Source organism: Staurois parvus, unplaced genomic scaffold, assembly GCF_062004578.1.
Source record: "Staurois parvus isolate SC_StPar_1 unplaced genomic scaffold, SC_StPar_1.0 ptg000884l, whole genome shotgun sequence".
Classification (NCBI taxonomy): domain Eukaryota; kingdom Metazoa; phylum Chordata; class Amphibia; order Anura; family Ranidae; genus Staurois; species Staurois parvus.
In genome coordinates, this window is record NW_028318680.1 from 168,315 (window position 1) to 184,555 (window position 16,241).

General features: G+C 37.5%; 1 protein-coding gene across 3 annotated transcripts in view; it reads left to right on the forward strand.

Annotated features, from left to right (window-relative positions):
* Nucleotides 1-16,241, forward strand: part of CNKSR2 (connector enhancer of kinase suppressor of Ras 2) — a 426,708-nt gene that overhangs the window by 136,229 nt on the left and 274,238 nt on the right. For all 3 annotated transcript variants that reach the window (XM_089656051.1, XM_089656052.1, XM_089656053.1), the window contains exon 9: nt 4,078-4,146. In XM_089656051.1, the coding sequence (XP_089512177.1) occupies nt 4,078-4,146 (69 nt within the window). The remainder of the gene's footprint in view (nt 1-4,077; nt 4,147-16,241) is intronic.

The following is a 16,241-nucleotide window of genomic DNA, read 5'->3' on the forward strand; positions in this document are numbered from 1 at the left end:
AATTAGATGTTTTTATTTACTGGACATGTTTAATAGCAAAAAGTAAAAAATATTGTTTTTTTTTTTTCTCAAAATTGTCAGTCTTTTTTTTATTTATAGCACAAAAAGTAAAAAATGCACAGGCGATAAAATACCCCCAAAAGAAAGCTCTATTTGTGGGGGGGGAAAAGGACATAACTTTCATTTGGGTGCAGCATTGCATGACCACACAATTGCCAGTTAAAATAATGCAGCGCCGTATTGCAAAAAATAACCTGGTCATGAAGGGGGTAAATCCTCTGGAGGGCAAGTGGTTAAGGATCAGCCTATGTAAAAAGATTAAAGGAGAAGTATAGCTAAATCTCTTTTGTCCATACTTCTTTCCTTGGTCACAGGAGTGCACGTAGTTCTGCACTTCTGTGACCCAAATTCAGCCGACAGCAGACTCACCGTGAGCTGACATCAAATTAAAAAAAACAAAAAAAAAAACAATACCATCCAGCACCTACAAGTCTGCCACTGATTCAACAGTAGCCTGGAAAGTTGTGTGCTGCTGTATAAACCCCCAACAGAACCAGCTAAATCAATTGCAAACTAAGACAACACTGCACACAAGCACACTACCATATGCTAGCCAATGGATCCACATCCAATTACGCATGAATAATGATCAAACTTATTTAAACGTGTAATATTGACCAGGATAGATGAACATACATAATAAATAGATCATAAATAAATTAATAAAGGGGTGCAAAAAAATTAGTAATAAAAGAGACAATTGGTAAGAGCAAGAGGATTACATAGATCAGAGAACATCTGCGTTCATCTTTGGTTCTCTGTGATCAATGTAATCCTCCATATTATTAGTTGTCTTTTTTATTTTGCTTCCCTTTATCAAATAATTTTATTATCAATTTATTATTTATGTTCATTTATTCTGATCAATATAACATGTTTAATTAATTTTGATCATTATTCATGCATTGTGGTATGTGGATCCATTGGCTTGCATATGGTAGTGTTGTTGTGCGCAGTGTTGTCTTTAGTTTGTGGGCTGACATCACAGAGCCAGTCCACGCCCTGCAGGGATACTGACAATGTCAGGATCCACTCAGATGCCTGACCAGTGCACCATTGAGAGCCTGAGAGCCACTCTCCACAGTCGGGCACTCCAGTCAGAGTTGGAGGGGCAGAGCAGAGAGCTGGTAACTGATATTCTCTGCTCACTTAGGAAAGAGAACTGAGCAATCAGCGGTCATGTGATCGCTCAGTTCTCAGTGTTAGAGCCAGCTGCAGCATTATACCAATGCTGCAGCCACTTTTGTGAGTACAATTTTTTTTTTTTTTTTTAAACATGTAGTATGCAAACCAGCCTTCCTTCCAGCAATGTGTTCCAGAAGAGTTTGTTGTCTTCAGTCATTTTAAGTCGGCCTAGGATGACATAACTGCCACACATGGACATGAGAATTAATTTATCCTAGCACCAAGGCATGCACAGCTTGGTGTACTATCTAAGGAAGTTTCCTTGCAGGAAGGTAAGAAGCATTTATTATAGGAGAGATGCACAGGGGTTGATTTACTAAAAGTGGAGAGTGCAAAATCTGGTGCGCCTCTGCACAGAAACCAATCCGCTGCCAGTTTGTTTTTGTTTTTTTTTGTCAATGCTTAATTGAACAAGCTAGTGTTAAAAACTGATTGGCAACCATGTACAGCTGCACCAGATATTGCACACTCCAGTTTTAGTAAATCAACCCCACAGAGTCTTTCCTCCAATAAAAATGTGTTACCAAATTTTGTATTTAACACATAAAATTCCACTTTAAAGCATATTGTGTTTCCAAATTATTTTGTTTGTGACTTTCATATTTACTAGTTTTCTCAACATGTCTGTTGGTTTCTTGCTCTTGAGAATCTTACAATTTAAGTGAATCTGTGGCCAGGCCATAATCATAACATGCCATAAATGAACTTTAAACAAACCACTGTGGAGCAATTCATCCTTAAAATCCACAGCAGAATTCTCTGCTCCCATTCTTGCCATTTCTATTGCTTAGGAACATGTAAATACTTGAAGGTCCTTGAAAATCATGGCCTAGAGTGCACTTATTTAATTTTGTATTATTTGTAATAAAACATCTTCAGCACACGCATTAAGATGATGTTACAATTTTCATTCAAGCAGCAGGGAAGCAAACCCCAGCCAGTTCCACTCTATAAAAGAAGTGATGGGAAATTATAAATGCAGCATTTTCTTTATGTAGATATTAAAATCAACTAAAGCGGCGGAGCCATAAAATCTAAAAAAACTGTTGTTTATATAGAATTGTTAGCAAAATGTAATAATGTAGAAGTAATTTTATTCTTATAATGAGGGTGATTATTTTCGTGCATACTGCTTAGCTGTAGGTTATCCCGTAGATCAGACATGTTGAATACAAGTGAACCAGTACCAAATAATGTAGTAGGAGAGTTACTGAAGCTGAACTTATCACATTTGAAGAGGCCCTGTCACACAAGTATTGTAACTGTGAAAAGAGAATAAATAGTACCCCTTCCTGCCATCCATGCTGCTCAGCACTGCTTCATTACAGACATTTGGTCCTTTTGAAGTCTGGAGGGAAATCGACATGTCCAGGAGTGTTGATTTGATCTCCATGTTCCCCCACAGCTCTTACTGGTTCCTCCCTTTGTATTTCAATACCGTTGCACCTAAACCCTAATGAAAAAAAAATGTATTCATTTGCAGAATTACCATAAAGAACACTATAGTTAAAGGCTAAAATATAGTAATTTTGCTGCCATAGTACAGATACGAAAAAAAAAAGGAAAACAAAAAGGCAGGCTTGATGGAAAAAAAAGCAGGCTTTATCTTTTCCTGCTTTTGGTCTTTGTTTGTATGTATAAAGCAGAATGTTTGATCTCAACTGCATGAGCCATACTTAGTATTTTACATCCTCTAGTACTTTTTGTAATATCAGTAGGCGAGGACAGTGTTTTTCAGAGCCATAACCCTTCCCTGTAGCTGAAATACTGCTATAGGGCGGCAGGGCTATTCAAAATCATATATAATGTGTGTGTGTGTATGTATATATATTTATATATGTGATTAGCTTGTCCTGGTAGGGGCCACGCGCACATGCCGCCCTACCCGCGCCGCTATTGACGGCTAGAGATGTCAATCACTGGGTCTCAGCCGTTGATTCCCAGCCGGCAGTCGGCGATTGTCGGGGAAAGCTGACGGGAGAGAACTGTGTGTAAACAACACGGGTCTCTCTGCTGTCAGCATGGACATGCAGTTTTTCTGTGCAGAGAGATACAAAACAGCATGTCTCCCTAGTAAAACACAGTGCACAGCAAAACACACACAGCACACAGTTAATCCCTTGATCACCCCAGATGTTAACCCATTCCTGCCCAGTGTCATTAATACAGTGTCATTAATACAGTGTCAGTGCTTTTTATTGGCACTGATCACTGTATTAGTGTCACTGGGGATGTCAGTGGCAGTTAATCAGTTCCCACCCAGTGTCAAAATGCCTGCTGCAGTCCCGCTATAAGTCGCTGATCGCCGCCATTACTAGTATAAAAAAAAATCTATATATACTGCCATTTTTAGATGCTATAACTTTCACGTAAACCTATTAATATACACTTATTGGGAATTTTTTTTAGCAAAGACATGTAGCAGAATACATTTTAGACTAAATCTATAAAGAAATTTGATTTTTAAATTTTTTTTATTAGATATGTTTTATAGTAAAAAGTCAAAAACATATATAATTTTTTTTTCAAAATTGTCTTTTTTTTTTTTTTTTTTTTTTTTGTTTATAGCGCAAAAAATGTAAACATTTACAGGCGATCAAAGACCACCAAAAGAAAGCTTTATTTATGGGAATTAAATGACATAAATTTAATTTATGCACAGCGTTGCATGATCGCACAATTGTCAGTTAAACTAATGCAGCGCCGTATCACAAAAAATGGCCTGGTCAGGAGGGGGGGGGGGGGTATATCCTCTGGAGGGCAAGTGGTTAATTATATTTGGTAAGTAAGTGTTACTTCTTATTCACAATAGCTTCTATGTTTATTCTTCAGTCACCTGCTGACCGATGTAAGAAGATCCATGCTGGTGATGAAGTGATTCAAGTCAACCATCAGACAGTGGTGTGTATACTGACTTTTTGTAATAGATCTAAGGATAATTGAGAATAATATGGTATTAATACTGCGCTATATAGTTTTACTTCACACTGTTTAGCTTGCTTATCGTTGTTATTCTAAGGAAGGTTAAAGTGGTAGTAAAGGTAAGAAACAAAAAAAAAACCAAACCCTGCAAGGTAAAGGCATAATGTACTAGTATGCATTGCATATGCGGGCTGCAGCTGCTTGAATGGGTGAGCCGCAATGACGGGACTCCCACACAAGCACGCAGGAGTCACCGCCGTGGCACAGCACTCTGAAGGAACAGTACAGGTATACCGTTCCTTCAGAGCATATGCACCAGTGATGTCACCGGCTGCTGCTCCCTAAAATCTACGATAAACATTTAGGAGATATTCATTTACCCTACAGGTAAGCATTATTATACCCTTACCTGTAGGTTAAAATACAAATCGAGTGTTTACTACCACTTTAATAGCAGTGACAATCCTCGAGGGGTTATATAAAACTTAATTATGTATGTTTTATTTAAATATGAAATAATAAACATCCAAGGTCAAATTCATTGTCCAGTTCATATGTTCTATTTTAAGTGGTATTAAATCTAAAAACAAAACTGTAATATTATACTACAGCTCAGCAATCTTTAAATGTGATTGCTTCATTCATTCTTTTTTTAGGCTTTCTTCTTTTTTATTTTCATCTGCTGATCCCTTCAGTAACAAGAATGGGCTTCTGCATGTTGAGCATAGTCAGGTGTAGGGAAATGAGCAGAAAAACGCTCAAGTGTGAGTAAGAGCTTAGAGTATCTCCATTCCTTTAGGAGCAATTGAGACGCCTTTTGAACAGCAGCATTGTTAGACGCACTAGCAAATTTTAATGGACTTGACTTGCAAATTAAGGCTAAAATCCAGGTAACATTTTTAATTTATAGCAAAAATTTTTTTTTTTTCTTTTGGGATAAAGGTTTTATATAAATGAATAAAAGCTGATCATTATAAACACTCCTGCCAGTCTCTGACACTTTTGCTGGACAGCTTGGTCTGGTAAAGTAGAAAAAAAAAAAAACTAAAAAAAAAAATACAGACATATCATCAGGTGAGAATAGAGGGGAAAAACCTGAAAAAGGAAACTAATGCAGCCACCACATGTTGGCAAGATGCACGATATATATTTTTTGTTTTTAGGTTTAGTACCACTTTAGGCATAATGATTTTTGTTAAAGGTACAAATCAATATACTATTCTAATTCTAGGTTTATATGCATGTTTAAACAATAGATGATCTTTTTTTCAGACATGTTGGAGGCATTCAGTAATATATTTATCCATTGTCATTTTCTATATATTGGTTCTGATTTAAATTAAACTACTTCTAGGAGTTAAAGCACTCTTGAGATTTCTGCTGTAATTTTTGTTTTATATAATTTTTTTTTTTTGCTTTGCCTTTAAACTAATGGCAACTGTATTGTGCAGTGTTGTGAATTACTCTTATACGTTTACAGGCTTAGAGCAAATAGTGGAATTTTCTGTAATAGGATATAATATTTTACTTTGTGTTATATTATGGACATATTACCACCTAATCTAGCATACAAAAGGATGACATTTGCTTTATAATTTGAAGCGTCATGTCTAAAGTCAGCTAAAACATCTGGTTTTGAAATATGCCTTCTGTGCCTCATTCAGTAATTAGTAGTAGAAAAGCCCTGGAAAAAAGCAGAAAACCAATGATTAAAGGCAGTCTATCCCCATAAAAAGAGTGCTAGGACATGGAGCAGTCTACTTCTCAGTTAAAGTAAAATGTTACCGCCTGGTTTGTCAATGCCCACGTGTTAATTTCACATACAAATTTAAGCAAGCACTATCAAAACCACAGTGTCAGCCTGAGTTTGAAGAAGAGGGTCCAGCTAGAAAATGAGCTGACTCCTTGCTGTGAAAACTGCCCGAATCTAAGTTACCCTGATGCTAGTAATACCAACGTCTACAGTCAGATCTATGAGAAGTTCAGTAGATACCGCCCTGGGACTTGAAGATGAAGGTCAATCCATTGTTGACAATGTGGTACCATTAGCTGATAGAAGTTCAAAGATAGTGAAACTCCTGTTGGGCAGCAAAGGTGAGTTGTGAAGGGGGGGAGGGGTGGTTGGCAGTACTGTTATCAACGCTGTACAAGATGTCCACAGGGTTCTTGAAAATACAGTCTATAGCAGAAGCAAATGTATTCAACAGAAAGTTTGTATTTTCATACTGCTCGATGAATGATTGAAAAAAAAAAGACTTGGAGGATTCAGAAATGCAAGATGCCATAGAGCTTACAAATGGATTATGAGAGCTATGTTGGCCTTTTGGTGTGCTTGAATATCTCCAACTCAGAAAACTAAAGTATTATGCAGTCTGTTTATGAAACCTTATATTATTAGTTTATTGGAGTTCACTAGTGGAGCATAAATGCACATAAATATTTAGAGGATGAATTCTCAGGGTTTAATCATGTTAAAGGATTTATCCCAATAAACGCTTTCAAGTTGAACCTGTCATAAAGACATTTGGGTCTTGATGACCAGTGAAAGGAAGACACACACTTGAATCGTAATCACTTACAATGTTTGTTGCGGTGGAAGCAAAAGAATTTTAAACTAGTTTCTGCTCCTGAGGAAATCTCTTAGACCCTAATTGCCTGCATAAATACAAAGACTGTGGCGTTACCTGCTTGGAAGCCCACAAAGCTGAGGATTTGCAATTTAATGGGAATAAGATATCTATGTGGATTATGCTGTCAAATTTTAAAAGCACAGAGTAACATTAAATATAGCCAAGAGATGGCTGAACAAGAACAAATTGACCTACAGTTTATTTTCCCAGGAAAACTCTGAGTAGAGGACAGAGATTGAACCTTTTTTTTATGTTCATAACCCTAGCAGAGGTGGCTTAAGCAATGTCAATTAAAAAGTCTGAGATCTTCTAAATGCAAGCAAAACCTTTTGTTGATACTTTTTTTAAGGCTATTTTTTTTCTTTCCACAATCTTAATGATAATTGTAGGATGGGTAATCTTTCCGAATCTCAACTCCATGTTCTATAAAGTTTTATTCAACTGATAGTTGAGGTGCTGGAAATACTGAGAATGATAAAACTGGCTTGTGCTTTATTGGGCACCTCATTAGTTTGTAGTGATGAAAACAGCGTTAGAGTGGGCATGGTGGGAAATGGAGCTGTATTTATGTTTCTTTGTGTTCTTTATAAATGTATGTACAGGCGTACCTCGGTTTACGAATGCCTATTTTACATAATTTTCGGTTTACGAATTGAAATTAAATAATTAAAAATCCACTGAAAATAATGCTTCGGTTTATGAATTTGTTTCGCAATACGAATGGATTAATTGGTTTTCAATGCATTTACAATTTTGTTTTTAATCATGTCCATGTACAGTACTATGCCTTTAAAGTGCACTTTATAAAGAGTTTTGCACAGATAAGACTTTTGACTTTTTTCTGACCTCTGGAACGGATTAATTGGTTTTCAATGCATTTACAATTTTTTTTTTTAATCATGTCCCTGTATAGTATTTGTCTTTTAAAGTGCACTTTATAAAGCGTTTTGAACAGATAAGACTTTTTTTTTTTAACTTTTTTTCTGCCCTCCGGAACGGATTAATTGGTTTTTAGTGTATTCCTATGGGAAAACGCGTTTCAGTTTATGAATTTTTCTCATACGAAAAGTCCCACAGAATGCATTAAATTCGTAAACCGAGGTATGCCTGTAATTATTTTCTCCTTTTGCAATTCTGTCTTGCCACATTGTTTCCTGTAATATTTTATTTTTATAATGTATAAAAGGGAGCTATCACATACCCGATATAAACATTTTAATGAAAGTTTTTATGTCCTGAAAAGCATTGGAAAAAAAAAATGGTTATCGCAGTTTTAGGTTCCAATAACCCTTTTTACCCCTTCCTGTCAGACATTTACTGGGAAGCGTGGTGGACTTTCCAATCATTGTTATTGGCTGTCACAGTGGTCACTGGATTAGGAATGTGTGCCGCTGACTCCCTGTCACAGAGAGCAAGAGCTGCCTGTAACAGCTGGGACACTGTGCTTGGTGTGCACAGTAAGAGCAATTTTAGCACAGAAACCATGGCCACCATGGATGCGTGTGTGTGTTAAGGCCCACCTTCCCTGACACCGCATATACAGCTGTGTTCAAAATAATAGCAGTGTGTTGTAAAAAGTGAATAAAGCTCAAAATCCTTCTAATTGCTTTTATTTCCATACACAAAAATGCATTGGGAACACTACACATTCTATTCCAAATCAAAACATGAAGAAAAATATATCAATATTTGTGTTGTTCCTCTAAAAAAAAAATGAAGAAAAGTGAATATTAGACTGTTCAAAAAAATAGCAATGTTTGTATTCTTCATTCACTATATAAACTGAAAAATGTTTGAAGATTTTGCTTTCCTTTGAATCAATTAATATTTAGTTGTATAAGCACTGTTTCTGAGAACTGCTGTACATCTGTGTTGCATGGAGTCAACCAACTTCTGGCACCTGTGAACAGGTATTCCAGCCCAGGATTATTGGACTACATTCCACAGTTCTTCTCTATTTCTTGGTTTTGCCTCAGAAACTGCATTTTTGATGTTACCCCACAAGTTTTCTATTGGATTAGATCCGGGGATTGGGCTGGCCACTCCATAACATCAATCTTGTTGGTCTGGAACCAAGATGTTGCACGTTTACTGGTGTGTTTGGGGCCGTAGGCCCAACACCGTAGTATGAGAAACATCCCCATATCATGATGCTTGCGCAACCATGCTTCACTGTCTTCACAGTGTACTGTGGCTTGAATTCAGTGTTTGGGGGTCGTCTGACAAACTGTCTCTGGCCACTAGACCCAAAAAGAACAATCTTACTTTCATCAGTCCACAAAATGTTGCGCCATTTCTCTTTAGGCCAGTCAATGTGCTCTTTGGCAAATTGTAACCTCTTCAGCACATCTTTTTTTCAACAGTGGGACTTTGTGGGGGCTTCTTGCAGATAGCTTGGCTTCACATAGGCGTCTTCTAATTGTAACAGTACTCACAGGTAACTTTAGATCTTCTTTGATCTTCCTGGAGCTGATTATTGGCTGAGTCCTTGTCATTTTGGCTATTCTATCCATTCAAATGGTAGTTTTTTGCTTTCTTCCACGTCTTTCAGGTTTTGGTTGCCATTTTAAAGCATTTGTGATGATTTTAGCTGAGCAGCCTATCATTTTCTGCACTTCTTTATATGTTTTCCCCTCTCCAATCAACTTTTTAATCAAGGAAATTATATTGGTATATGAGCGCTGGGTAATGGAAGTGGAAAGCAGCCAGCATCAAGAGGCAAACCTCAGAGTCCTCCAATGTAAAAATAACTCAAATATAAATGCCACGCTAAAAAGTATTACATCATAATAAAGATAATTATAACATCAAGAAATTAGTCCATAAGGTACAACGTGACAATGGTGATAAAAACGATGTCTAGGTAGTAACTCCCGTGACTGTCGTGGCTGTGAAGAATAAGTGTATAATGCACTAACCAGATAGCACAAATGATTGTGCGTTGGAGTATATAAGACCTACTCCACGGTACTCAGGGAATGGGAACTCTGCATACGGATGAAGTCGTCAGGTAAGGGTTAGCCACCAGGTGTCATCCATCCAGGACAGGTTGCCACTCTCCAGTAGTATGGAATCACGTCTTAACAGACCAGGTTAGCAGTATCCAGCAATGCGAGTTTCAGCCAGCAGGGGGATCATGCATTTAAGTATGGCTCCAATGCAAAAAAGCACCTTCGGAAAGGGTGCACAAACGAGCCCAAACGAGAAACAATCTCCAATAGTGTAGTATTTTAATGATCCAAATGAAGTAACATCAAAAATTCAATAAAAGGATAAGCACTTACATAAGAGAAATCCAATATGGCTGCCATACATGAATAGGGCCATGTGGTTGGTAAGCAGTAGTTGGCCCTATTCACAGGTACACTGTTCTTCTGAACAATGTCTGGAACAACCTATTTTCCTCAGAATTTCAGAGAGAAATGCACTGTAACCAGCATGTACAACATTTGCTGCCTTCCTTCCTTAAATAAGGGCAATAATTGCCACCTGTTTTTCAAAGAATGAATGACCTCACTAATAGAACTCCACACTGCTATTATTTTGAACACGCCCCTTTCAATTGGTGATTCAATTACACAGAATCAGCAGCATGCATGTCATGACTGTTGGGTCTGTTGGATTTCTATTACTCTACTACACCTGCTAGTAAATTATTTGCCATGTAGAAACATCATTTCTACCAAAAACAGTGATTGATCAGGTTAGTGATGTCTGACTGCAATTATTTTGAACACAACTGTATGTATTATGTACTGGGCAAGAGGTTAAAAAGTACAACCTAGCTATAATTTTTTTTTACTCGAATCTCATTTTTATGGGTTGAAGCTCATTACATAAATTGGTGGTTTGGGCTTTTGACATTATTCCGCTTATTTTAGAACATTTCTAGCCACCCATTCTACACCTAGCCACAGAAATCTTGGTGTAGAATGGTTAAACAGTGGTGGAACACATTTATATTCATAATAGATTGGTAAAAACTGTATTTTGAGTATTGTTTTTGCGTAATACATAATCTGAAATCTCAGATTTGTCGAGGTAAAATATATGAAAAATGTGTTCTGCTAAAAGTCCTATTGCTATACATGTTATCTACGTGTGCTTTCCTACGTTTAATTGGCACAGATAAGTGCAGGCTCATTACTAGGGCAACGTCGTAACTAAAAAGTCCTTCGATGTAGTGGCTGAATTAGTTTCCCTTTTTCTGACTTTTAGCCCTTTATTTTCACCTGGTGAGACTGAGTCACCCTAGAACAAGCATCTTACTGTTCACTCCGCATATTGCATTTATGGAGCACCAATGTTGTCACACTAAAACTGCAAGTGCACTGGGACTACAGAACACCTTCTGCTCTCATCATCTTTATATCAGTTCTGTAGTCCACATTGAGAACTAGAATCAGCGATAACATTTACCACAGGGAAGGTGCACAGAAAGTAATGAGCTGACAACATTATTATTATTTTTTTTTGCATGAACATCTAACTGATATGATGAAACCCTTTCAATTGTGCATTTAGAAGATCAAAAGTGAGCAAATAAATAAATAAAAAGTTCATTGTTGGGTTTTAGATATACTTTAAGTATTTTGGTGTGAAAAAAATTATGCCTTTCAGGTGATTTCTCGAGCATGAATAGCCCCGCTCTCTTGCACAGCAGAGCTTAAAAGACTGTAACTTTGGATTCTGTGGGTCTTTGATGTGATGAATCTTATTAGCCGTGCTGCACTGTATAAGTGCACAGTGTGAAAAGCAGTAGCCTTTGGCAGCTGTTTTTAAATGGTTGTCAATAATATGGAAGCTGAAGGCAATAGATATATACATATTACAAGCTGTTAATTTTAAAGTAATACTTCATCTGAGTGTGTATTTAAATATGAATAGCCTTGCCAACATTTTTCGATGTGTACATTTTGCATTTGTCCATAAGTTGATCCCTCTTAAACTCTGACTTTGCAACCTAAGTGCTTTATAAATTTAAGATCACAACCCAGCATGTAATAAAATAGTAGTTAAGCATATATTATATAAATCGCTTAAAATCAGCTGTACTTTTTTCCTGTCTTACTAGCACATTATATTTACATTTAGACTTTGTAATGTCTTGTATAATGGAGATTATATGTTCTTTGCACATTACAGTAGCCTTTTATGCTGCCAACACAACACTTATATACAAATAAAATGACAGTCTTCTGGGTTTGCGAAAACTTGCATGTGATGATTTGAAATCTCAATACTAAAATAAGAAATGCTATGATTTTTAGATGTGGTAATGTCAGTGTGCTGTGAGTACAGGATTGTGAAGGCATATCTCATCAAAACATGAACTGCTTTTTCAAGAGTTCATCTGTTTTGTTTTTCACTACTTTGAGTTTAGGGGCCTGCATCTGTTGGCACTGTACCATGGCACAGATATACATTATGGATACATGTGGCTTATACATTATATATTAAATCGCATGAAATAGGAGTCTTAGGGGCCAGTTCATAAAGCAAAAGTAAGAGTGTAATGTTGCTCAACAAACAAACTCTCATAATATAGAGCAACATGCTTTATGAATGTGTTTAGCACTCCATCAACTTCAGGACTCTGAAGCAGGTAGAGTACTATTGAAGCAGGTAGAGTACTATTAAAACCTTACCTCTAGGAGTATGCATGTATGCAGGCTCTCGGCTGGTGGACCTTAACACCAAGCGGCCGCATATGTGTGTCCCTGTATAAACAACTTGCCATGCTGAGAACGCACTCCATGCACTGTCCCAGCATGGTAGCCAGCGGGGATTGGTAAACTCCTGATGCATACTTGTGATTGGGAGCTTTCTGATCATGTGACTGCTGTGACTGTGAGCGCCAATAACAGTGATCATATGACCTGATTGTCTGCCTCAACCTCCCACCATCTAGAAGCTCATAAATGCCTGGGAGGCATTGGTGAGAACGGGTTAAATTCATGGATTGGGTGAGAAAAAAAAGCTGGGAGAAGAGCCCTGACATGTGACCTGTGAAAGTTACATGACCAGCTTCTCTCCACCCACAGAGTTCTCTCTGCTGGGTTGAGCAGCAATTGCAAATTAAAATACCACTGGTTCCATACCGTGGCCTGCATTTTATGAGTGGGCCACAAAATGCAGGCCACAGTGTAGAGTTGTGAACTAGTGATACCCAGATTCTGTTAGACATGAGTTTTCTATTAATAACAAAGTGTAATGTAATATCATACAGGTTTTTTTTTTTTGTTTTTTTTTATTAAGAAGTTTGGCACTGTAAGAATCAGTCCAAAAAACACCAAAATAATAGTTTAAGAAAACAGGTTTATTTTTATACTTTGTGATATTAATACACATATATGCTGTATTTGTATTGTATTCTGTGTTTTGTTTTCTTGTATATAGACTTTTTGGGTTCCTGTAAGCTCTGCACAACCAGACAACACGCATTTTCCACTCTTGCATCCACAGTTAGTAAACCATTCATAAGCTTGGTTTTTGTTGTTTTATTAGGGGTTAATAACTTGGAAAGGGTCTACGGGTATATGGGATGACCAATGGAACTGAAACTTGGAGGATAACATCTTAGGTACAAAAAGACAAAAATTCAGTCTTTACTAGGAGCACTTGGTCCCCTAAATGAACCTAGATGAAATTGTCCTTATTCCCCTGGCTGTCAGAGTATCCCAGGGCAAGGGATTGTGAGACACACATGGGGATGATGAAGGCTCAGGAAGGTATAGAGGTACTCACACTGTCCTGTTCCTGAAGCTGTAAAGGTGAAGCTGCTATCAGGCCTTATGCTGGGCTGGCTTCTTCCCCTGCTCACATGATGTCCTTCCTTGTAGACTGGAATAGTGAAGATCCTTCTTTCCAGCTCACAGACTATAGGTAACCCCCCCCCTCTGGGTCCCTCTCCCAGGCTATACGCCAGCAGCACTCCCTCACTCCATCTTCCACCTGACTCTCCTCCTAACCAGGCTCTGTCATATTTAAGGGCTGACCTAGCCACCATGCCAGGCTTCCTGCCTAGGGATTGGTAGATTCCCCTAAGTATACAGATCAGCCCCTCCTCACCCCCACCTACTGGCTTCTAGAAACTTCTCCATGTCTCTAGAGCAGGGGGAGGTATCAGAGAACTGACCTGTAGAGCTCTCCAGCATTAACCTGAAGTAAACATGTTGACTCGCTCCTAGGCTGACTCTCACCCAGGCTTCTAGCAAGCCTCTAACTTCCACAAAAAAAAACTATCTACACTGTAGGGCGTTACATGTACATGCTTGGTTATACTGAATGTTGATTGACCAATACAGTATCTGGCATTTCTGTGCAGATACATACTCTACATGACAATCAATTTGTTTTTGCTTGGCTTGGTTGGATAGTTATTTCTCTATATTTAAGCTCTTGCTATCTTTGTGTATCTTAATCTTTGCATTCTTCATTTCCCAGCATTGACAGCACATTTTACAAGCTGTGAGCATTTGCTGAACTTATACAAATAATTTGTGTCAGCAGATTGGTCTCATTTAGTTTATTTTCCCCGGGGTGAAAGTGAATACAGTTCATTTAAGTTAGCTTGCCACTTTGTCTTTTTGTTAACTTTGCTTTCCAAGCAGAAATTGATATTTTATTTAGGTAAAATTTGTATCTCCATTAGCACTCTGGCATTAATAAATTTATAATGAGAAGTAATCACACTTGGTATATATACAACGATTAGTAATGTATAAATGGTAGGAAATTATTTTGTTGCAGTGATGGGTCATATGCAGTTATCAGACCTTGGCTCCTTTACTCAGTCTATTACATTGCTTGTTTATCCATTTAAAGCACATATAGTCATTGATGTTTCAAGTTAAGAGTTAGATGGCATTTTTGAAGGCTATTTTGGGACAATAAATTCTGAATATTGGTGGTCCAGTCTCATGGCTGCCACCCATAATGGACTCTTTAATCTAACACTTGATAACATAGTTTGCCCACTATAACATAACTACTTCAAGTGTATGTATAGTCAAAACCTTTCTTTTTGGTTTTGGATAGCGTTAGGCTGGCCATACATTATACAATTATCTGCAGATTTTTGGTTTAGATTTACCAAAAACCATATAATAGGAGGACAAACCTAAACAACACTTTCAGTTGTATCCAATTAGGCAGGCCCTTGCACTACATAGTTGAAGGTAAATCTAAAGGAAATTGGGCAGAAAATCTGCAGATAATTGTATAATGTATGGCCAGCCTTAGAGTGAGAAGCTGTTCCAGGTTTTCATTGCTGTCTTTATCTGTCCTGGTCACCACTGTTCCCAGAAAAGAAGTAATGGAAAAACAAAACCCTACAGCTGTCCCCAGGACTGGATGTGGGGGAAAATCTAATAGGGACAGATGTTCCTGTGACAACTGTTCAAAAGGGAATTTCCCTTCACTTTATAGAGATTTGTTTCAGTTTTTTTTTTTTTTCCAGTTTTAAGCTTTCCCTACTCTACACAACTAAAAATGTGTTTTTGCTATACATAGGCTTTGAAGGAAAGATCTGTTTTTCTAATTGCATGTGTATTGTTTTATATATTGGCACGACTGACAAAAAAGTGCTGTGCAATATCCTGTAACAGTCAATGACTAACTGACTACGTCTCACGATTATTACTTATTACGATTACGTCTCACGATTATTACAGGATTACACAATTATTCATCTGGGAAAGGAGTGGGGCTTTTTAAAGGGAATCCTTGTGATTGGAACAGTTTTTTAAACTGATTGTTCAATTCCTCTGACAGCAGGTCAAATGCCACTCAAGTCTCACAAAATTGCTGTATCGAGCGTCTGTTGTCTCATGTCTATAGGTACAGTTAACATACAGTATGTTATCAGTTTATCAAAACCATATAAGTTTAGGGGTTTTATCTTTCCAATGAAGTTGAAGTTATGAAACAAAGTAATCCCGTGAAGTGTAAGCATTAAACATGCCTTTCTTACTTTATGTAGAGTGGTCATATTGTGGGCACAGCTGGTGGTACCTTGCTGAATCCATAAGAGTAATTGTAATTAGACTGAAGGTTATGGAACCACTAAAATGCATGTTTTTAATTGTGTAAGACATGAAAGGTTTATGCTGATATTTTGTGAAATGTTTTAAGGGTTATTTCACCCAAAATTTTTATCTTGGTGTTTCATAGACACTGGAAGTTAAAACCACTTAACTGTTTCTGATATCTCTTGGGTACTCTGGTGGTGAGATTTTTCTACTTTAATGGCAGCTTTATCCTTTTTAATACATTTTGGTAACCTGTCGCCTCTAATCCTTTCAGCTAAAGTGCATTATACCACCCCCCTTTTGCTCTAGCCGCTCACTCACTTTAGTTCCTGAGCCACAACACTCTTCTATGTGTATTTCTTTGTCAATGAAAAATGGTAAACAATGTAGAGACGGGCTTGCCACCGAACAT